This window comes from Oryctolagus cuniculus, chromosome 2 (assembly GCF_964237555.1).
Source record: "Oryctolagus cuniculus chromosome 2, mOryCun1.1, whole genome shotgun sequence".
NCBI lineage: Eukaryota > Metazoa > Chordata > Mammalia > Lagomorpha > Leporidae > Oryctolagus > Oryctolagus cuniculus.
Genome location: NC_091433.1, coordinates 64712730 through 64736333, shown reverse-complemented (window position 1 = coordinate 64736333; position 23604 = coordinate 64712730). Strand labels below are relative to the sequence as shown.

The 23604-nt window shown below is 51.0% G+C and overlaps 1 protein-coding gene across 4 annotated transcripts in view; it reads left to right on the top strand.

Annotated features, from left to right (window-relative positions):
- The window catches only part of DCTD (dCMP deaminase), a 31865-nt gene extending 27986 nt beyond the window's left edge, over positions 1-3879 (top strand). For all 4 annotated transcript variants that reach the window (XM_051832607.2, XM_051832610.2, XM_051832626.2 and 1 more), the window contains exons 5-6: positions 1118-1214; positions 2783-3879. In XM_051832607.2, the coding sequence (XP_051688567.1) occupies positions 1118-1214; positions 2783-2861 (176 nt within the window). In that variant the 3' untranslated portion in view covers positions 2862-3879. The remainder of the gene's footprint in view (positions 1-1117; positions 1215-2782) is intronic.
- The last annotated feature ends 19725 nt before the right edge of the window (positions 3880-23604 follow it).

Genomic DNA, 23604 nt, shown 5'->3' with positions numbered 1-23604 from the left:
AAGACTAATTGCATCCTCTGTGATTCTTAGCATGTTTTTAATTTAGTTTGCAACTTTTTAAACTGCAAGCTGCCAAAAAGCAACACAGGCATTGCATATAATTACTGTCAATTTACTATTCTCTGACATATTGTGCATAGATTAGAGGGGAGGGAGAGAAATGAACTTCTGTCAGAAACAAGGTCAGCTGGGAGTCTGTATATGAAATTTTAATTTGTATCTAATACATGGAAGATATTTGAGGATCTAAACATATTTTTGCATATAAATGTCACAAGACTCAAATGGTTACTTTGAGTTTTTCTTGTTACAGTTGCCATAAATCTACAGCATTGTATTCTGAACGTCTTACCTTTTTCCAACTGTCACATCAAAGATTCAGCTGTCCTTTATCTCCATAAAACTCTCGGTGTGAGATTTAGAGACTTACCCTGTCGAGCCGGATGTGTGGTTTAAAGGGGCTGTTTATCACCCGCCCCACAGCACTCAGCAGGGGCGGGCTGCTGCCGTCCAGGAACAGTGTGGGCTTTGCGTCCTTCTGCTGTGCCGTCCTCGGCCGCCCTCCAGTGTGTGCCTGGGAAGAGCAGTGCGTGCTCTCTGGGCTGGCTTCCTTGTCCCTTGCAAGGCCAGGCCCTCAGGTCAGTGCTGGTGAGTTCGGGAGGAGACAGGTCTGCCGTCCACAGAGCTGGCTGAACTTCTGGAAAGCCACGCACAGCAGCACTTACCTCTGAACTGGCCGCCAGCCTGTGCTCCCCCCATTAGCCTTCTGAGTTTAGAGTAGTTGCCTTGTGAATAAAAACATTTGATTACCTGAAGGAAAGAAAATTTGTTAATCGGATCAAGGCTTGACTACTTGACATGTTTTCACTTTGTAATTGTTAAAAAAAAAAAAAACCATAAAGACTGGAGGGCAGATTAAATATAATCCACCCTCTGCTGTATTAGAAAGCAGCAGATACACAACACCCCCCTATTTCAGTAACTGGACATTGTCTGCAAGCACACTCGGAAAAGGTAATTAATCACAGCCACGACGAGGGCTCCATCTGCCTCTGCGTGTCTTTGACGGGATCTGGATGTGCGGATACTAATGAGGCTCCCATTGTTGCCTTGTAAGGTATAAAAGAAGTTATTTTCATGTCTGACAAATACCACGACAGTGATGAGACCACAGCGGCAAGGCTCATGTTTGATATGGCTGGGGTTGCATTCAGGTAAGCAGGGCAGCCCTAGGGGAACGGGCCATACGAAGGGGCTGATGGAGAAACCTTTTTGACCCTCCCTGCTGATGAATTTCTCCTTGTGAGGCCCGACTTCCACCCTTGGAAGCGTCTGCGGAAATGTGATTGCCTAAGGATCTAAAGATTATTTTAGGGGTAGATTTTAAAGCGCTGTGACAGAAGCCGTCTGAAGACAGTCTGTTTAATGACTGTACTTTAATATCAGGAACTTTCTGGGGCTTAACCTAATGATTCAAGTAGGGAGAAATTTTTTTTTTAACATCTATTTTATTTATTTGAAAGAGTTACAGAGAGAGAGGTCTTCCATCCGCTGGTCCACTCCCCAGATGGCCACAATGGCCAGAGCTACACTGATCTGAAGCCAGTAGCCAGGAGCTTCTTCCAGGTCTCTCACACGGGTGCAGGGGCCCAAGGACCTGGGCCATCCTCCACTGCTATCCCAGGCCACAACAGAGAGCTGGATCGGAAGAGGAGCAGCCGGGTCTTGAACCGGCTCGCATATGGGATGCCGGCGCTCAGGGCCAGGGCTTTAACCCACTGCGCCATAGCACCGGCTTCAAGCAGGGAGAAATTTAAAACCCTCACAAGTTTTGTAATAGTTAACAGCAAACCGTTGTCAATTTTACAAATATAAAAACTGTGCCATAGAAAATTCAGGATGAAAGTAACCTGCCGGGTTGAAACACCAGGAATTCTTTCTCCAGCAACATTTTAAATGGAGATTCAAAATCTTGGCTTTTTACGATTACCTCTGCTGAGCGGATATTGTGATGGTTTGTTTTGCTTGCAAGTAAATTCAGCCACCTTTGATTCATGGCAGAGAATTCTTTTGAGACAGGGAAGCTTTTCCAGGCTCTGCTGTGATCAGCAGTGGAGGACTGTAATACTGGGTAACGTGCCCACCCCGCGGGCTCATCCTTAGGAACGCAGGTCTCTCAAGCTAAACTGAGCCTTGCGAGATTTTACAATCCAAATTATGTACGTGTTCTCTTATTGACTGATTAGAAAAAAAGTGGTTAATCCCCAAATACTGTATTTGTCATAGAAGTAGTAGTGACTGAAAGTTAATGAGTAAAAATAATAATGGGTTTATTTTACGCTTGTATTTTTGGAGCACGATTTTAAGCTATTAAGCTTAACCTCTTAAGCTATATGAGTGGTTTTTGCTGTGGCTAAGCAGCAAAAGGAAATGCACTTTTACTTTCGAGCAGTTCCAGGCTGACTAGAAATTTCCTAGAGAAGAAAGTGAGTGATGGGCAAACTAGCACTTGCATGTCCTGTTGTGTGACTGACTTGTTAGAAGGCCTTTGAGTCTGGGTCAGTCTTGAACTCAGGTAGCTGGAGCACAGACGCGCCAAGCCGCCCTTGCATGCGGGTCGTCTCAGTGTCTCTGTGTGGTGCACATAGAGTGAGCGTCAGCCGAGTCCCGGGACGTTTCTTTTCTCCACACAGAGAATACAGGTTAAGCCAAAGTAAGCAAATTGCTCTACCTACTCACTGGATAATATCTTTCTATTGCTTGTGTATTTTTTTATCTTTAGGAAATTCACACCCAAGTGCAGCAAGATTGTCATCGACTTTGATTCAATTAACAGCAGGCCAAGTAAGACGCTTCAGTGAGTTACGTCTCATGAAAACGCCAGAAGATTGGGACTGTCCCCTTCTAAGGAGCTGCCGATGCCTTCCATCTTGAAGCCAGCACGGCGAGAGCGGATAGAAAGCCTGCAGGACGTGAAGCCTCAAATCTTCCTTCGTCCCTCGCGGCGCACGGACTCTGCCAATGCTACAGAACCCATGGAGGTGGCTTGGAGGGAGCCTGGGGCCAGCCGGCCGGGGCGGGGGCCCTGCACAGGGGCACGGCCATCTGTCCTCCGCCCCACTGTGGCCTGGGCTGAGGGATGGACGGACTGACGGAGGAGTGAGGCTGGCTGTGCGGGATGCACCACACATCGACAAGGACATCTGGCCCAAATGAAGCATGAGCGCCGTGCCCCGGGGGGCCGCCACCGCTCGCACCAGGCCTCAGCCCCAGACCAGGCGCCTCCCCGAGCCGAAGTACCTTCTCCGTGCCTGCTGCCCTGCCACAAGGAAGAGACCCCTCCATGGGGGCCTCGGCAGCTGTGACATTGAGCTGTTCCCAGAGGAGACAGCTCACTTCCCACCAGGCCACGCCCTGCTGTGCTAGCTGAGAGGCGTGGCTGGGGCGGGGCATGCACGCAGGGGCGGGGCCTCCTGCAGGCACACACACTAGCCCGCTTCATTTCCGCGGGGAACACTGGTTTCTGCGCCCCTGGAGGCTGCTGGTGATGGAGCTGCTGGTGGCTGGCACTCCTCCACGCTCCTTGGCTCCTGGCACTGCGCCTTCATCTGCGTGAATATCAGCTTCCTAATCACCGGGGCTTGGGGACTGTGGGCCTGTGCACCTTGTCTTTAATCTCATTTAATTTTTTATTAAGCACGCTCAGGACCTCTGCTGCAAAAATGGTTTCTTTATCCTAAAGATTATTACCTTTTTAAAGTGCTCTTAGACTTTCATGAGTTTTTATTTTGTCTCTGAGGTTTCGTACTCCATATTCTAGGGCATTTTGTAATTTGGCTCCTTACCAATTTTATTAAAATCTTATTAAGATGTGCCGCACGGAAGTGTGTTCGTTTTATGTTGTAATTATATGCTTAACTCTCCATTTCTGTCATTTCTGTGTTGTCTGTGAGGCACACTACCTATGTTCTCATGCTCAGAGAACAGTTTGAGATTGCAAGCTCTGTGCTTTGCCCAGGGCTCATGGGTGGCGGCCTTTGTAGCCCAGTTTCAACATGCTGGGGGGAGGCTCTGCGCGCTGTCCGGTCGGCTCCCCTGCCCCGCCTCTCAGAGGGGCCGTTTGGTAGCTCCCAGGCCTCTTTCACGACCAGACTCTCTCAGTCCCGCTAGCGTCCTCTGCTGCTCTTACCTTATTTTCCAGGTCTCTTTCTCTAGAATTTTTTATTTATTTAAGAGGTGAGAGAGAGACAGATAGAAGACAGTTTTCTATTTGCTGGTTCCTTCCCCAAATAACTGCAACGGCTGGAGCTGGGCTAAAGCCAAAAGCCAGGAACTCCAGGCAGTCTCTCACATGGGTCGCAGTGACACAGTTGAAATATTACCTGCTGCCTCCCAGGATCTGCATTAGTGAGAAGCTGGCGTCAGGAGCCAGACCCAAGTGTGGAAACCCAGAGCTGTTATGGTGTGCAGATGGCGTAACCATTAGCTTAGACCCCCACCCCTAAATACCTCGTCTTTGCTCTCCTCAGTTTCTCTTTCCTCCTCCAAATCCTTTGCCCCTTGTTTGCTCCAGAACACACAAATCAGAAAGCATGTAGAGCAAAGAACCCTGGGGGTTGGCAGGGACTAAATTGCTGCTCGGGTGCCCGCGTGCTGGTGGAGTGTGCAGGTCGAGTCCCAGCTCTTCCACTTCAGGTCCAGCCTTCAGCTGATGCACACGCTGGGAGGCAACACGATGGCTAAGTGCTTGCTTGCATTCTTGCCAACCACCTGGGAGACCCAGATTTAATTCTTGGCTCCTGGCTTTGTCCTAGCTCAGCTGTTTGTGGGCATTTGGGGAGTAAACCAGTGGATGAGCGATCTGTTTCAATCTGTGTCTCTGTTTCTTTGCCTTTCAAATAAATGAAAATAATGTAAAAGAGAGAGAGACATACTTAGTTGCCCACATTATGGCGCAGTGAGTGAAGCAGCAGAAGATGGCCCGAGTGCCTGGGCCCCTGCTGCCCACATTGGTGTGCTGGATGGAGTTTCAGGCTCCTGGCTTCAACCTCTCCCAGCCCTGACCGTTGCATCCATTTGGGGAATGAACCAGTAGATAGACCCCCAACCCCCCAATCTCTCCCTGACTGCCTATCGGATAAGTAAATACGTTTTTTAAAAGACTCCATGCTAGAAACTAGGTTTACAAGTTGTGAGCCCTGTCAGTAAGGAGTGTGTAATTTTTATGTATGTCATATTTATGTCTAGGGGCTGTAACAGTAGTGCATCTAATTTATTTAATTTTTATACTACCTAATATTTTTCTCAGCTTGTTAAATTGAGTTTTAGTGAAAAGTCCCACTTTGGGGGGAGGTGCAGGCACTGACAGCCTGTGGTTGGCTTGCTGGGGGCCGGTGATGCTGTCAGTGTAGGTGGAAGGGGCTCCAACCTGTGAACTGTGCAGAACCTGACTTCCTGATGACTGCAGTGTGAGGAATTACGTCTTGGTCTCTGCTGTCACCGCTGAGTGGCGGAACTGTCCAGTCCGGAGAATTCTGCACATGTCAGGGTTCCCGTTAATAGAGCTTTGCTTTGAACTTTGCCTTGGGGAGAAACATTCCAGAAGGGAGGCGTTTTGAGCAGTCTTTTGCCTTGCAGGCATTACTAGATAATTGTGGTGCAGGGAGCCCGTATCTGAGGGCAGGGTTGCTGCCTGTCATGGCTAATAAATGACAATAAGGAAAGCAGCTTCCCTGACTGCTGGCGGAAGAACGATGTTTAACAGGCAAAATCTGAGAGTGAAATGATAGGAACTGCATTTCCCCAACACATGTTATGCCTTTCTTTTTGTTTGTTTGTTTTAGGAATCTGTCCTTATGACCCCTGAAGCCCCACAAGACCCAGCACTGAGAGTTATCTAGCACATTAGCGCTGTCTTCCCCACTTCAAAATACAGCGAAGTAAGACAGCAAGCGCAAAGCTGAGACGCGCTCCTGAACGCAGCTGTCGGCTTCTATGGCCAGTGATGTGAAGGTCCCCAGGGGCAGGTGCTTGCTGGTCTCCCAAGGCCCACTTCCACTTGAGTGTTGAACATACCTAGGTTAAGAAATAGATTGTTGCAAAAGGGCTGAAGGAAGGCTAGGAGATCATTTTGAATTGATTGATTGATTTATTTTTTTTAATTGGAAAGAACTCTCATCTGCTGGTTCACTTCTACAACAGTCAGGGCTGCATCAGGCTGAAGCCAGGAGCCAGGAACTCAGTTTCCCCTGTGGGTGGCAGGGATCCAAGTACTTGAATCATCACCTGCTGCCCCCCAGAGTCTGCAGTAGCAGGAAGCTGGAATCATAAGTGGAGCAAAGACTTGAACCCAGGCTCTCTGGTGTGAGATGCAGGAATCCCAAGTCACCCCCTGACCATTGCACCGAATGCTTGCCCCATTGTTTTCTGTCTCCACTTTCTTTTACCCCAAATTTTTTTTCAAGGAGTTTTCTTTCCTCCTTAGGACCGGTAAATAGAATATGTTCAGGTGTTGTTTGATTTGGGTTGATATGTCCAAATATATAGTACAGTTTTTTTTTAAAGGTTTATTTATTGTAAGGTTGATTTCTTTGAAAGAGTGTTAGAGGGTGGGCATGGGGGAGAGAGATCTTCTATCTGCTGGTTCACTCCTCAAATGATCAGGGCTGGGCCAGTCCAAAGCTAGGAGCTTGCAACTCCATCCAGTCTCCTGTGGGTGGCAGCGGCCCAAGTGCTTGGGCCATCTTCTGTTGCTTTTGCAGGCACATTAGCAGGAGCTGGATTAGAAGTGGAGCCCTGATAAAACATTTGAATGTTACAGTTAACCTCTTTTTTTTTTTTTTTTTTTTTTTTTTTTTTTTTTTTTAAGTAGGGCCATTCTAAACATCGTAGTTTCTGCAAATCGGTTCTTAGGAGGCCTGCCTGAAGGTCAGGGGAAGGACCCTCACTCAGAGGAGGGGCGGAGCCTTTGCAAACGTCCTTCCTGCAGGGGAACCATGCTGACTGGAGCGTGAGTGTTGGCTGTGGGGGTCCAGGCAAAATAACCTGCAGCCCAGGACGTTCCAGAGCCGGGACAACAGGTGAGGGCTGCCCCAGAATTTGCGAAGACCTATGTGTGGCTTGCCTTACAACTGGTGAGGGAGCCTAACGCCATTTCATCATGAGAGTACATCAGTCTCCAAACAGTAGCTGAGGGCCTGCCATGTATTCGCATCTCTGGTGATCCTGGTTCCGGGTTAGCATGGATTTAGATGGCTAAATACCAGAAATGTTAGATCGGCTTTACCAACCCCTTTAGTAAGCTAACTTAACGCGTCCCACGTAGCTGAGCCATGAAGGTGCGACCTACACTTCACTTCCTCTGTGAGCGGGATGCCTGCCTTTTATGTCCACATCCATTGGAGTAAGGCCAGTGGGGAGAAGGTAGGAGCCCGTGTGAACTGCACAGGAGCCTGCTTCTTTTTTATTTTATTTATTTGAAAGGGAAAGGGAGACAGAAAGATCTGTCTTTATTCTCCAAATGCCCACAATAGCCAGGCCTGGCCCAAGCCTGGAGCTATGAACTTAATCTGGGGCTCCCACGTAAATGGCAGGGACCAAACTACTTGAGCCATCACCTGTGACATGGGTATTTCATGCCAAACACCCAGGACCTCACCTGGTTCTTTCAGAGGGAGAAGGAGGACACATTCTGAAGTCCTTCATTTAAAAGTGAGTTCAGGCGGCCGGCGCTGTGGCACAGCAGGTTAAAGCCCTGGCCTGAAGCGTCTGCACCCCACGTGGGGCCGTTTCTAGTCCCGGCTGCTCCTCTTCTGATCCAGCTCTCTGCTATGGCCTGGGATAGCAGTAGAAGATGGCTGAAGTCCTTGGGCCCCTGCACCCGCATGGGAGAACTGGAAGAAGCTTCTGGCTCCTGGCTTTGAATTGAAACAGCTCCTGCCGATGTGGCCATTTGGGGAGTGAACCAAAGGATGGAAGTACCGCTCTCTCCCCTTCTCTCTGTAACTCTGCCTCAAATAAATAAATAAATCTTAAAAAACATTTCCAGAACTCTTTGCATCTTGCAAAACTGACACTTCTACAAGACAACTCCCACTTCCCCCTTGGACTTTCTGTGTGGATTTGACTGCTGCCAAGTACCTTGTACAGGTGGAATCAGAACTGCCTCTTTGTGAGTGGGTATTTCACTTGGCATCATGTCCTCAATGTCCTCGGCTTGTGGCACTTGTCAGAATTGCTTTCCTTTTGAAGGCTAAAGAAGCTGTTCAGACGCTGTCTCCCCCCCCCCCCCCCCCCCCCCGCTTCCTGTGACCACCCACCGGCTCCCATGCACCTTTCAAGACCAAGCTGGGGCCCCGCCTCTGGGTCAGCCTCCCCAGACCTCCTGGCTGCAAGGGACCTTCTCTCCTTTGAAATCCTGTGCCGGTTATTGTCAGCAACGATCTTTTTGACAGTGAATCCTGTGCTGTTTTATGACATCTTTCCCCTGTCTAGAACCGTTATTGAAACATTTCATTGAACTTTTCACATGTGTCTCTCTCTGCTCTAACTCCATTGTAGACTCCACAGGTGCGTGTATGGCGACTTGTGTGCCTACCCTCCCCGCACTGTTTCCTCGGTGGCTTCTGCAGGGGGATGGAATCCACATTTTAAAAATATTTCTACATAAAAGTTATGCACCTGATTGCACTTTAATTCAGTGAAGTAGCTGATCAGGAGCCAGCTTCCTAAATTATTTTTTTCCATGCCGATTTCCTTGTGAATGGCTTGAAAAAAAATTGTCATTTAGAATGTACAAGAAAGAAATCTTCCTGTTAGCATCCAGGGTTAATGGACACATTTGTCTTTGAGAGAGAAGGGCAATTACTATTTAAATGTCTCATATGTAACTTGTGGGTTTCAGTGGAAGCATTCTTGGGCATGGTTTTGAATTAGGGATTTGGCAACAATGTACACTCCTGGCGGAAGACCCAGTAGAGATGTTGCCACCGAAGCCGATCTGATTACAGGATGTCTGCACTTTGCCTGTCTTAAATCACTACAGAATGCTGGGGCTGGAGGCCTTGATTTTAACTGTTGGTAAGGAAAGCTGTTGCAGCTTGGTGTGGTTAAAAGCTTGTCGGTGCTCCAGGTTGTAAGCGGGAGTTCTGTTTGGGAGGAGGCTCCTCTGCATAGCGCTGCTTTGCCTGGTTCGTGCTCCTGTTTTGTGTTTTTTTCTGCCTTTCCCCCTTTTCCAGGTCAGAAGCCACCCATGGGTTTGCAGCTGTGAGTACCAGACACCTGACTCCCTGGTTAGACAAACAGTGTTTTCCTTTTTGCTCATGTAATAAAAAGTACAGTAGTGGGAATTTGCTGGAGTTGGTTTAGCTGCTGGGGGATAGTAGCAGAGATCCAGGTGTGCTTTATTTCAGTTAGCTACCTTTAGCTTTATGTTTTCAATCACTCTGTCAAGCTCAAGGCACCCTCTCTGTAATGAAAGCAAGAAGGAGACAGACAGCATTTGGGCTGGGAGTAAGACTTGTCCCTTCCTGTGTGCCTTCGATCAGGAAAGCAGAAACTTTCCCAGGAGCCCCAGCAAATAGTCTATTCTGTCTCCCTGGCCACAGGTGCATCACGTGGCCATACCCTAGATACAAGGGAGGCTGCTGGGGTCCTTGGCATCCCAGTGAGGGCTGCAAGGGAAAAAGAGACGAGTAAGGACCATTACCCAAGATGCTGTCCTTAACGTGCTCCTTGCTTGGAAGATGTGTGAAACACTCATGGGCGTTTCTCCTCGCCGCTCTTCACATCCGCAGTTTGTTGAATTGAAACTGAAACTCGTCTCCTGGCAATTTTGTGACCTTGGTGTTGATGGAGTAAGGAAGGACAAATGCATTAGATCTATTTTGGTCCCTTGGCTACATGACTGACACCCTGAGTTGTTGGTCAACCAGCTCAGCCCTGCCTCGATTGTTGGCCACGCCACTATCTTAAGGGTTCAGCCATGAGCCCAAGCCCTGCCTATTTTCTCAAGAGCTCAGCTTTAGCCCAAACCTTCCCAACTCTTAAGTGTCCAGTCTTAGCCCAAGCCCCTGCTCCCCACCATCTTAGGCTGTGTAAGCTTCTGGCTCGTGTGAGAATGTGCTCTGTGCCATGTGCTTGCTGGTAGTGAGCCCCTCTCAGGTTTATCTCTGAATAAGCGTGTTCTGGCTGCGAGTTCACAGTTCCTGGCTCTTCTTTGTCTTGTTCTTCTAACCTTACGGGCATTGACTTTCAACTCCTGTGTAGAAAACTTAGTTTCTTAGTTGGTCAGAGCTGTAAAAGAGTTAACATTTTCATTATTTGAGAGTAAGAAATATCATGGCCTTTGGCCTCTAAAAACTAAAAATAGGAGTATTTTCCTATTTGGCTATAGTGTATTGACTTTATAAATTTACAATACTTTATGTCAATCAGCTCGGTAGTTTTCTGTCTAACGTCTTCAGTTCAGGATCCAGTTCAAGGCTGGGTGTTACCTTTAGTTATCATGTTTCCATAGCTTCTTTAATCCACAGTGGCACTGCTGTCTTACGATGAGCGTCCTTAGAATCAGCAGCTCTCTCAGTGCCCCTTTATTGATATTTTCCATATTCAAAATTAAAACTGAGAAGTTTTAAAAATACTTTAATTCATTTAAAATATGACCTCTTTGCATGTTAACACAAATAGCATGCTTTTGTGAAAAAAATCACTATTTTACAGAAAACAAAATTTAGTGCAAATAGTGAGAAGAGCAGTGACTTACATTTTAATGTGTGGCTTAATAGAAAACTGCTGATTTTTCCTTCTGTATGTGCTTTCTATCTGCTATGTTGTTTTGGCTGAAGTATCGAAAGAAAATCTAGCAATACACAGATATATAGTTGGAAAAGGAAGGCATATTTTAATAGCATTAACAGAAGTAGGGACATTCTCTTTTTAAAGATTTACTTATTTATTTATTTGAAAGCTAGAGTTACAGAGAGAGGTGAGGCGTCTGCTGGTTCACTCCCCAGGTGGCCACAATGGCCAGCACTGGGCCAGGCCAAAGCCAGGGGATCTTCATCTGGGTCCCCCACGTAGATAGTAGGGGCCCAAGTACTTAAGCCATTTTCCACTGCTTTTCCAGGTGTGTTAGCAGAGAGCTGGATTGGACGTGAAGCAGCCAGGACACAAACCAGTACCCATACATGATGCCAGTGTTGCAGGTAGTAGCTTAATCCGCTGTGCCACAATGTCTACCCAGGGGTATTCTTTGATTCCACATCAGAGCTTGATGAGTTGGTATTTTCATAAAGGTTACACTGGGAAATCTGAAACTGTATCAATGAACGGTTGATACTGTCTTACATTAAAATCCATTGGTCTAATTGCTGTTTTCCATGTACACTATACAATAACATGCATTGGTCATTTGGAAAATACTGGCTCCCTGAGTTATGCAGATTGTCCAAACGTTGACAGATTTCATTATACAATATCCAAAAATCAGTCTTGTAAACATCATCATGGGTCTCATCAGAAAAATCTTTTTAAGTGTGGAGAGGCTGTCAAGCTCACAGTGACAGATAACAATCTGTCCAAAGTTCTAATTTTATCTTGAAAGTTTAAATTTTATCTGTCATTTCATGTGCCTTGAAGCGATAGGCTTTGTTCACTTTCAAGAAAATGTCATATATCCAAACCTGAGTACCCATAGTTTGTCAGTCTTTCTTTTAAATGAAAATGGAATTCCATTAATACAGTGGGTAGTTTAGCTTGCAACTCAAACAGCGGTGCAGCTGTCACCCCTGGCTGTGCTGCAGAAGTGCTTTCTGCCTATTTCCCATCTCAGCGCAGGGACTTTTAAAAACATGTCTACTCATGGTACAAATAACACTTCTCCATCATCATTAAGGATATTCTTAGTGAAACTGGCCTTTTTCCTCCCTCCCTCACTCCGTTCCTCCCTTCCTTCCTGAATGGCACTGGAGTACTAGTTAGTGTACTGCCTTCGATGTGTGCCTTGATTCATTCTTCAACATTTTACTCACCATTGATTTTGTTGCAGTGCAAACGTCGACAGTGAAAAAGGCAGGACAGGCCGGCGCCGTGGCTCAATAGGCTAATCCTCCACCTTGCGGCGCCGGCACACCGGGTTCTAGTCCCGGTTGGGGCGCCGGATTCTGTCCCGGTTGCCCCTCTTCCAGGCCAGCTCTCTGCTGTGGCCAGGGAGTGCAGTGGAGGATGGCCCAGGTGCTTGGGCCCTGCACCCCATGGGAGACCAGGAAAAGCACCTGGCTCCTGGCTCCTGCCAGGATCAGCGCGGTGCGCCGGCTGCAGCGGCGGCCATTGGAGGGTGAACCAACGGCAAAGGAAGACCTTTCTCTCTCTGTCTCTCTCTCTCACTGTCCACTCTGCCTGTCAAAAAAAAAAAAAAAAAAAAAAAAAAAAAAAAAAAAAAAAAAAGAAAAAGAAAAAGGCAGGACACGCCTGTAAGGATGAGATTGGTGTTGACGATGAGACCCCTTGGAAGAGTCTGCAGAACAGAACCGTGCTTGGCGAGCCAGCTGCCTTAGATGGCAGTGTGCTTCCAGCATGCCGAGAGCCGCTTTGGAAACATTGATTTGCCCCTTTCTCTTTATGCATGTCTTGGCCTTGGTGACCTTATATGAGGAGGGGAAAATAAGATTCTTAGAAATGTTTTTCTTATTTGTTTGAGAGGCAAAGAGACAGACTTTCTGTCTGCTGGTTCACTCTCCAGATGTCTGCAACAGCCAGGCTGGGCCAGACTGAAGCTGGGAGCCATGAACTCCATCTGGGTGTTGCACATGAGTGGCTGGAACCCAAACACTTGGGCCATCCCTGCTTCCTTCTAGGGTGGCAGGGAGCTGGCATAGGGAGCAGAGCTGAATCCAGGCACCCCACTATGAGTGTGGACATCCCAGCAGAGTCAACCACCAGCCCTGAGATTTTTTTAAAGAGCTGATCATTTTTTCCCATCTGTAATTTTTTTAAAGATTTATTTTTAGTTTGAAACAGGGAGAGTTAAAGAGTGGGGCGGCAGGGGTGGGGGGAGGGGAGATACCTTCCGTCCATTGGCATATTCCCCAAATGGTCATGATGCCAAAGGCCAGGAACCTGGAACTCCATCTGGGTCTCCCACATGGGTGGTGGCAGGGGCCCTGGCACTTGGGCAATCTTCTATGCTTTGCGAAGCACATTAGTAGGGAACAGGATTGGAAGTGGAATAGCTGGTCTTAAACTGGTGCCCTTATGGGATGCTGACATTGCAGGTGGTGGCTTAACCCTCTGTGGCACAACCCCAGCCCCTCTCATCTGTGATTTACTGCCTATAATACAGTGACTGTGAGAGGTATGATTAATACTGTTGTTTTAAGAAACAAGTAGGAAAACTTTTGATAAACACTAGACCATCTTGGTTTGTGGCAGCTGCACAAATGAAACAGTTTGCTGTGATTTTATAAATTAGAACATCACAGATGCTTATTTAGTGCCTCTGTGTTTGACTGCTAGGATGAGAGGCTGGCGTTGTGGCATAGTGAGTAAAGCCACCGCCTGCAGCACCCGCATCCCATGTGGGTGCTGGTTCAAGTCCCGGCTGCTCCACTTCCGATCCAGCTCCCTGCTCACAGCCTGGGAAAGCAGGGGAGAATGGCCTGAGTGCTTGGGCCCCTGCCATACACATGGGAGATAACGGCAGAGTTCCAGGCTCCTGGCTTCAGCCTGGCGCAGCCCTGGATACTGTAGCCATTTGCGGGTGGATAAATGGAAGATCTCTCTCTCTTTCTCTCTCTCCCTCTCTGTCCCTACCACCCCCTTCTCTCTGTAACTTGTTTGCTTTTCAAATAATAATTTTTTAAGAAAGTTGAGAGGGCCAATTGAATCCTGGCACAGTGGTCTCTCTCCAGAGGATGACCTGGTCAGTGGAACCAGCAGCCCAGGCAAACTCCTGGGTTCTGATTAACAACTCATCCACGTCCTGGGGGCCTGGTGTTTCTCGCTTCCTTTCTGTTGCGAGGGGGCAATGGCTTTTCTGTCAGATGAGGCTGATTGGCCCTCTTCACAGCAGAAATTTCTTTTTCTTTGAAAGATTTATTTATTTATTTGAGAGGCAGAGTTACAGACAGAGGGAGAGACAGAGAGAGAGAGGTCTTCTATCCACTAGTTTACTCCAAAATGGCCCCAAAGGCTGGAGCTGGGCCAGTCTGAAGCCAGGAGCCAGCAGCTTCTTCCAGGTCTTCCACAAAGGTGCAGGAGCCCAAGCACTTGGGCCACCTTCTGCTGCTTTCACAGACACATTAGCAGGGAGCTGGATTGGAAGTGGAGCAGCCAGGACTGGAACCGGTGCCCATATGGGATGCCGGCACTGCAGACCGAGGATTCACCTGCTATGCACAGTGCCAGTTCCGAGAGCTTTTTGTTATCTGCCAGCTCTAGAAAAGGCAATGAGCGACCCAGCAGCTGACGTGCTCAGCCGTGCTCAGCCGTCGCAGCCCCAACTGAGGAGGCCAAGGTTACCCCAAGGCCCAGGTAGCACAGCCACCATCCAGACGGCTGCGTCCACCAGGCAGCTGCCTCACAGGTGCTGCTGCCCTCTGGAACAGGGGCTGGCAAGGTGGGAGGCTCAAGCCAGCAGCCAGTGTGGGCCTTTTGTGTTTTAAACCAAACAAAATAAAAACAGGCCCTGTGCTGCCCCACCCTCTGTGATCCCTCGCTAGGAATATCAGCCTGCTATGTAATTTGTCAGTCATTTGGTGGTTAACTTATGAAAATGCCTCATGATTTATTAGCATTTTTATAACAAGCAGCATTGAATATCCATTAATGAGAGTTCATGCGGACCCGCTATTTAATTTCTTGGTCAAAATGAAGCAGAAAAGGATCGCTGAGAACAAACTGCACCCAGAGATGTGGGCCCTGTGTCTGGTGACCTTGAGTCTTGAGTGTTATTGGAGGAGTGAGGAACGGAGCTGATTTTAGCCCTGGTACCGGCGGCACTAACTTCCAAGATGGACCAGGAGCAGGGCACAGAGGGGTCTTTCATTTAGTTCCACCAACATCACGAACCAATGACGACTAACTCCCGGCTTCCCTGCCCTTTTCTTGGTCAATTACCCCCAGGGCTGTTTCTAAAGCAGGTCGACCCCCATGCCACACAGCAGCAAGGGTCAACCGGCTTAAGAAAAGTGTGCAAGAAAAAGACATTTAAATAGGTCAGCCCCGTGCTGCCTGCTAGGAACACCGGTTTTCCTTGGCACGCGTTGATTAAGCCGCTACTGATACTTGTGAAGGGGGGAGGAGGGGTGGCTGCCAATGGAAGGTTTTGCAAGGGGTTCCAGCTGACTAAATTGACAGGCTGCAGCCTTGCACCCTGGGACTTCCCCCTCCCCCCAACCCCTCGGGGTCCCTAACCAGACAGCAGCAGCACCTGGGTTTAAAAGCCAATTCTCCAGGCATACAGGAGAGCAGTACAGAAAGGGTCACCCACGGAGCGTGCGGCTCCTTCAAGGAAACATCGGCCGTGGGTGGTACGCAGGGAGGGGCAAATTGAGCAGTCAGTCAGCACCCTGCGCCCCAGTGCCGGGTCCAAGCAGCACCCGTGGGAGGCCTGGGCCTGGGCTCCCAGTTCCCTGGGTTCTCGGCCCTGGCTGTGGGTCTCTGAGCGGCTCCAGGGAGGGCCCAAGAGCTGCCTTGGAAACAGCTGAATTGATTAAAGGATTAGTTGTTTTCAGCCTCGCTGGTGGTGGTGGCGCAAGAGAACTTCAGAACCCTGGAGGTGCTGTGGCCCGATTAGGAAGTCAGCTGGAGGCTCCGGGCGCAGGCGGCCGTGCTACCTGCTGTCTGATGTTGTGCCAACTTGCTTCCATGCAGTCACTCCGCCGCACGGGGATGATGTTTCAATCTAGTCTGCTGCTCAGTCAGGACTCTTAGGAGGCCCATTGTCTTCCAGTGGGCTTCCTGCCTGTTACCGCTCTCCTCCTGCCTCTCCTCTCTTGGACACGACCGTGACATTGCTCACTGGACAAATAAGTTGTCAGTGTCCCCGTGCTGAGGGTTGGCAGGCTTCCCCTCTCGGCAAGACTTGCGGGCGAAAATCTGGCGCTCTTTTAACGGCAAGCTTGGTGCCTCGGCGTCTGGGGTCCCGGAGTTCTTTGTGGGTTCGCTTTCGTGGGTGAGCAGCGTTGCCCGAAATCTGTTTTGAATTGTCTTGTGTCCAGCCTTGGTTCTGTGGCTAGGGACACAGAGTTCAGAGCCTGACCCAGGCTTGTCTGGTTTTCTTCCGGAGCTGGGTGAGAACTCGGGCTTCCTGACTGGGGGGTGCTGCCCTGAGGAAGCTCAGGTCTCGGAGCGAAGGCAGGCAGGTGGGCAGCAGGCTCTGCTCCACCAGAGAGAGAGAGAGAGAGGTGTCTTCCATCCGCTGGTTCACTCTCCAAATGGCCACAACAGCCAGAGCTGGGCTGACCTGAAGCCAGGAGCCAGGAGCTTCTTCTGGGTCTCCCACGTGGGTACAGGGGCCCAAGGACTTGGGCCATCTTCTGCTTTCCCAGGCCATAGCAGAGAGCTGGATCAGAAGTGGAACAGCCAGGACTCGAACCGGTGCCCATATGGGATGCCAGCACTGCAGACGGCGGCTTTACCCACTACACCACTGCAGCAGCCCCGACCGGCCTGTTCTGCTTCTTGACCGTTCCTTGTGAGACTGCAGCCGCTGTGCTCACTGTTCCTCCTTCCCGGGTGAGGCTTGCCTCCCCCCACCCCCAGCTCCTCCCCTACTTTACTCTTTGCACCTGCAGGACTGCAGCTCAGGCCTCGCTCTTCAGAGGCGCTTCCCATGGCCCAGCCTGGCTGACACCCAGGGCCCTACCTCCCACTGACTGTTCTGTCACCTCCACTTCTTTCCATCGCAACTGTTTTGCTGATGTATTGGGTTTATTATTTTTCTGGTGTGTCCTCCTTTCTTAGTCTGGGTGACTAATAAACGAAAGGACTTGACTTCTCCCTGTCCTGGAAGCTGGCAAGTCCACTGTCAAGAGGCTGGGTCTGGGAAGTGCGGTCTCCCTGCAGCCCCCCTTGGGGGAGGCACAAGGATATGACAGGGTGGCCAGGGAAGGGGTGACGCTCCCTTTGTGTGAGGAGTTTGGTCCTTTGTGACAGGGCTGAGCCATTCATGGTGGCAGAGCTCTCATGGCCTGATTATCTTTTTTTTTTTTTTTTTTTTTTTTGACAGAGTGGACAGTGAGAGAGAGAGAGAGACAGAGAGAAAGGTCTTCCTTTTGCCACTGGTTCATCCTCCAATGGCCGCCACGACCGGTGCGCTGCGGCTGGCACATCACGCTGATCCGAAGCCAGGAGCCAGGTGCTTCTCCTGGTCTCCCATGGGGTATAGGGCCCAAGCACTTGGGCCATCCCCCACTGCACTCCCGGGCCACAGCAGAGAGCTGGCCTGGAAGAGGGGCAACCGGGACAGAATCCAGCGCCCTGACCGGGACTAGAACCTGGTGTGCCGGCGCCGCAAGGCGGAGGATTAGCCTATTGAGTCACGGCGCCGGCCGGCCTGATTATCTTTGAATTTTTATTTGAAAGGCAGAGTCCCAGAGAGAGAAGAGATAGACAGAGAAAGGTATCTCCCAGCTGCTGGTTCACTTCCCAAGTGGCCGCAATGGCTGGGGGTGGGCCAGGAGCTTTTTCTGGGTCTCCCATGCGGGTGCAGGGACTCAAACACGTGGGCCGACCTCTGCTGCTTTCTCAGGGCCTTTAGCAGGGATCTGGATAGGAAGTGGAGCAGCCAGGCCTCGAAGCGGTGTCCATATGGGATGCCGGCACCGCAGGTGGTGGTTTTACCTGTTTTGCCACAACACTGGCCAGGCCTAATCACCTTTGAGAGGTCCCATCTGCTGGCACTGTTGCACTGGGGCTGATGTTTTTAACGTGTGGACTTCAGGGGATGCATTAAAACCAGGGCACCCATTAAAACCAGGGCACCTTCCCCCGACCCCCACAACAGCAGGCGCCAGGCTTGTCTGATTCCCTGCTGACTCGGGCATTCCTGGAACAGGGCCTGGCCCAGGAGTGGTTTGGCCCAGCGGGTAGTGACTGAGTGAAGAGATGAGCTTGATCTATGGAAGCTTTGGTCACAGAAGCTCTGGGTGAGGCAGCCACACACCAGCTCTGGGCGCCAAAGGGCCACACTGCACCTGGAGGGAAGATAGGCACGGACCCCGCCCGCCCTGCTCAGCGTGCTTCCCAGGGAGAGAGAGAGAGAGAGAGACAGAGGGCTCCTGTGGCCCTCCCTCGCGGGTGCACAATGGAGGCAGCACGCTGTGTAGACACAGTGCACCGCTCAGAAGCTTTCTGACCTTGGAGGGCGGCTGGTGTGCTTGGGCTTGCTGCAAGGAGCAGACTGAAGTTCTGGACGCTGGACTCGGGTCCTCTCCTGGGTACAGGCCCTGTGTCAGAATCAGCGTGCTGTTAGTGACGGGAGAAACTGTGTTGGAGGAAGGGGCTGAGCACGTGATGCGAGAGTGCTTTCCTGTAAGCCTAAGGCCGGGTGACAAACCCTCCGTGTTCTGTGATGCCAATAACGAGTTCTTAGATGCCTGGGGGGTTGGGCCTCCAGACATCTGCGTTCACCCAGGTGGACCCCAGGACCACCTGCAAATTCTGCCGTTGGGTCGGGTGCATCAGTTCCCCTCTGGATGGGGGATAGAGGCTACCTTGCCAGTCTATTGCAAAGAGGATCTTGCAATCGGGGAACATCTGTGAATGGGAAAAGGGCCTGCTTGGCATGACTCAGCCGGAGAGATTGAGGGTGGAAACCAGGGAGGCTGGTGGCAAGTTCCACGGCTGTGGGAGGAACGGAGAAGAGCACTGTTCTTTTTTTTTTTTTTTTTTGACAGGCAAAGTGGACAGTGAGAGAGAGACAGAGAGAAAGGTCTTCCTTTGCCGTTGGTTCACCCTCCAATGGCCGCCACAGCCAGCACGCTGCGGCCGACGCACCACGCTGATCCGATGGCAGGAGCCAGGTGCTTCTCCTGGTCTCCCATGGGGTGCAGGGCCCAAGCACTTGGGCCATCCTCCACTGCACTCCCTGGCCACAGCAGAGAGCTGGCCTGGAAGAGGGGCAACCGGGACAGAATCCGGTGCCCTGACTGGGACTAGAACCCGGTGTGCCGGCACCGCAAGGCGGAGGATTAGCCTAGTGAGCCGTGGCGCCGGCCTGAAGAGCGATGTTCTTGAAGGCTCAGCAGGCCAGAGTGCAGAGGATGTGGGGACCCAGGGCAGCCCTGGTCAGGTGTAGGGAGTCAGGCAGCGGGCAGGGACACCTTACGAGTGAAGAATCCCTGTCTGATCTCAGTCCTAATGTCCGCTGTCTCCTTTATGGAACAGCCTGTCCACAGCTACTCTCACAACAGCCCGGAGAGGGAGGCCACCCACGGGTCCATCAGTGGATAAGTGCACACACAAAATGCGGTCCACACAGGCGACGGGATGGGATTCGGTCTGCAGAAGGAAGGGCATGCAGACCCCCGCTGCAGCGGGGATGACCCTTGGGGATGCTATGCTGAGGGAAATGCGCCCGGCACGAAAGCACAGGCGTCCTATGCGTCCACTTGCAGGACGTTCCTGGAGTTGTCAAGCTCGTAGCGACAGGCAGCGAGTGGTGGCTGCCGGGGCTGGGGCGAAAGGCAGATGGGAGTCACGGAACAGACTTAGAGCTTCGGTGTTGTACAGGTATGAGCACTGGCGTTATGGGTTTAATAATGCCAAACTGTGTGCACAGAAATGGTTAATTAAGGTGATCAAATTCCTGTCGCATGTTTTTTACCACAGTTAAAGCTGAAAAACACGTCACCCCTGCCCACCAGGGACCACGTGGGGGTGACTTTCCTCATCAGGTTCCGTACGTTCTGAGCTGCGTCACCTGGCTCCGACCCCACGCCTCGCTCTGTCTCTATAATTGCTCTGTCACCTGTCATCCTGCCTTAGCTCAGGCTGGTACAAAATACCATGGACTGTGTGGCTTAAGCAATGACATTTATTTCTCACTGTTCCACAGGCTGCCAGCAAGGTTGGGTTCTGATGAGAGCCCTCTTCCTGACTTGTAGAGGGCTGCCTTCTCCTTGTGTGTTCACTTGGGAGACAGAGGGACGCCCAAGCTCTCTGGGGTGTCCCTCTCCTCCCCTTCCTCTCTCCCCTCCCTCCCCCCCCTCTATGTCTCCCTCCCTCCCTCTGTCTCTCTCCCCTCACTTTGTTTTATTTGAGAGGCAAAGGGAGAGGCATAGGTAGTGATAGAACTCCCATTCACTGCTCTGTCACTCTCCAAAATGCCTGAGACGGCCTGGGGTGGGTCAGGCCAAAGCCAGAAGTTTGGAACAAGATCCAGGTTTTCCATGAGAGCAGCAGGAACCCAATACCTGAGCCATCACCTGCTGCCTCCCAGGCACTGCACTGCACTGGCAGGAATCTGGTGTTGGAAGCTGGAGCTGGGAATTGAACACAGGTGCTCCAAGATGGGATTCAGGCATCGTAACCTCGAGGTCAAACACCTGCTCCTCTGGTCTCTTCCAATCAGGACACTAATCTCATCACCAAGACCCCACCCTCATGGCCTCATTCAACCCACGTGACTCCCCCCCCCCCCCCCCCCCGCAAAGCTCCACCTCCAGATGGAGAGTGACATAGATTCTAAGGGGACACACTTCACTCCGAGGCACCCCCTCTCCCCCAGGTCAGGAGTTCTAAGAGGCTTCCAGCATCGTGGCCCTCACGCCTCACGCAGCCCACCTGGGTCTTTGACCTAGAACCTGGCCAGATGTCCCACTCTTGTGGCATACACAGTATTGTAAAAGGCTGCCTGCAGAAGCTGGGCCCGCTCTGGGCCTGTGCTCTGGAAAATTCAAGGCAGAGCAGCGTCTCTGTTACCACTTAGTAATTGGAGTTTTGCAGGCCTGGGATTATTGCTAATACAAAGCAAATGGGCTAAGAATCGGGAAAGAAGCACTTAAATAGCCAGCAGCACTCAGGAAAGCCAAGAAGTTGTTGTGCCACTTAACGTGGCTGGAGATCATCGTTGGTTCTGCCACAGCACCCATTGCTGCCTAAGACCAGGCTGTGCCCCTGGGCAGGAGAGACACTGGGCGTCGCCTTTGCTGCCCGCCGTCTCTCTGGTGCTGGATGCTCGGAGGAGCTCTCGGAGCCCGGAGCACCCGCTGTGTGTTCCCCGCCAGCCTCACTCAGCCCTCTTGCCAACTGGGGCTCGGACAACAGGCAGTGACAGGCCCGGGATGGGGCTTCTGTGGGCGAGGAGCCCAGAACACTGGATCTTGAGGAGAGAGAACTGGCTGCACAGGGTGACGGTTCCCAGGGTTTGCTGACCCGCGGGCCCCCAGCCACTCTGGCTCTTTCTCCTCGGTGGGGTGGTGTCAGCCGGCATGCATTTACATGAGAGGCCTTTTCTGCACGCAGCACACCACCCGCTTCCCAGTGGCTAACAGGCCGTTTAATATGCAGCGGCTCTGCCAGGACCGCGTTAGGTTATGACACGAGGAAAGGGAAAAAAATCCTAAGCCCCAACTCTGCCCTTCAGTTGTCCTCCTGAGAGAGCTGCCGCCGCCAAGGACAGAGCAGGCAGTGCCGCGGCTTCTGGGTGCGGCTAACAGGAGGGAAACTGAGGCAGCTCAGCTGTTCGCAAGAGGCTGTACACTTGCAGGCGTTTTCCTGCCCCAGTTGGTCTGGACTTGAGGGGCTTGGTGCTTTGCTCCCTCTCGCTGGCGGATGCTGGCAAATTCCCAGACAGCGTGTCTCAGAGGTGGGGAGGTGAGACAGGAGAGGAGCCCTGCTCTCTGTCCCCAGGCCCTTGGAAAGGTGCCTCCCTCCACTCACCGGCGACTGCCTCGCTTAGCCATGAAATGTCACCGCAGTCCGCTTGCACAGTTAGAGGAGCTACGTCTCACGGGAAAAAAAAGGGGGGTGAAATGGAAGAGGTTGTGAAGTGACATTTTTTTCCAGCAGGTTTGTCCCATCTCCTGCATGGATGAAAATTGCTTTCTGTAAATTCTGGTCCCATGGAACAAACCACCTATTTCTTTCCAGTTGGGGTGACGAGCCGTTGTCGTCAGCATAATGAAGGGACTGTGAGCTGTGACTTTTAGAAAGTCTGAGGGAAACCAACCTGCAATCTTGGCAGATATGATCTTTCCGGAATGTACTGTTCGTTTACGGCATTGAGAGACCTCAATTAATTTACGAGTGGGGACAGCAGGATGTGACCCCTTGTGTGCAGGCTAGGTGGAGCTGTCCCTGTCTGAATTTATGTTCTGGTAATTTAAAAAGATTTATATTAAGCTTTTCTTTCATTTTGAGAGTAGATTAAAATTCTAATGGAAACCATTTGTATGCATTTGTTGAATTGAATAGTATTTATGGCTGTGTTTAAAAAAATGCTGCAAAATTCTGCCGATAATAAAGTCAGTGAAGCAAGAATAAGTGTAAAAACAGGAAGGAAATACTCAGTAGAAACCATACTGTATTATACAAGCGTAATGAGGGAAGGAAGCCGAGCAGAACCGGGCAGGGATTAGGCCCCCGGATGGGATAGTTTTCCTTATTTAGTGGAAGGTTTTTATAGCCCCTTGATGACTTCAAACCAAATGTAAATTTCGCAAGAGGCCAGCAGGGTCCTCCCAGGCCCCATGGCTACATTGTCCTTTCCCATCATGCCTGGACTCCTGTTGCTGTCCAGGACAAGCGGGCAGGAAAGAAAATGCAAGCTGCATCTCAGAAAATATGCTGACGGCAGGAAAAGCAGACATCCTTCGCAGGAGGGGGCCAGAGGTTAGTGAGCGCAGTAAAACTCTGCGCCCAGGAACGCAGGTGCAAGGGAGGCGGCTCCGGCACTTTCCCTGCCAGACTGAAGTCATAGTGCCAGTCATGGCGACCCTGGCACCCAGTGGCAGCCACCCCATCATCTCCATGGCTGAGGGCAAGGTGCCTGTGCCACGGCCAGCCCTGTCGGTGGCCTTTTGCCAGGCTGGGGAAGAGTGAGCACGGTGGGATGATTGACAAGCACAGCCATCCAGAGTGAGGGTACCCAAGGCTACCCACCATACATGTTGTTGATGGAGAGAAGAGGCCGTGTGGCTGGGGTGTCCCTCTGGGTGCTAAGAGCTTCATGGGGACACCTGTAGGCGCTCAGAAGAGCAGCTGGACCGTGTCCTGCAAACACTGAGCATGCGGGGCAAGGATGCTAAGAGTGGAGAACAGGGAAACTGTGTGTGCCTGTGGCTCTGTGCCTGTGGTGGTGTTGGTGCCCCCCCCCCCCCGTAGGCATGATGTTGAACACGCACCACGCCGCACTGGGGCAGAGCCGATTTCACAGGTGGCAAGTGGTGCCGCAGTCGACACAAACCCGCGTGCTACAGGAGGAAACGGCCCAGAAAGAACCCTGAGATGCGGTTCTGGCCTGGGCGTTTTCTGAGGCCAGTAACTTCCCCATCCCGCCCACGGGCAGGCCCCTTCCCGCCTCCTGAGTCTTATTGGCTCCAACTGCAGGCCCCTGTACTTACTCAGTTGGCGTCGCATCTGTGAGAGTGTGCAATCCGCTTG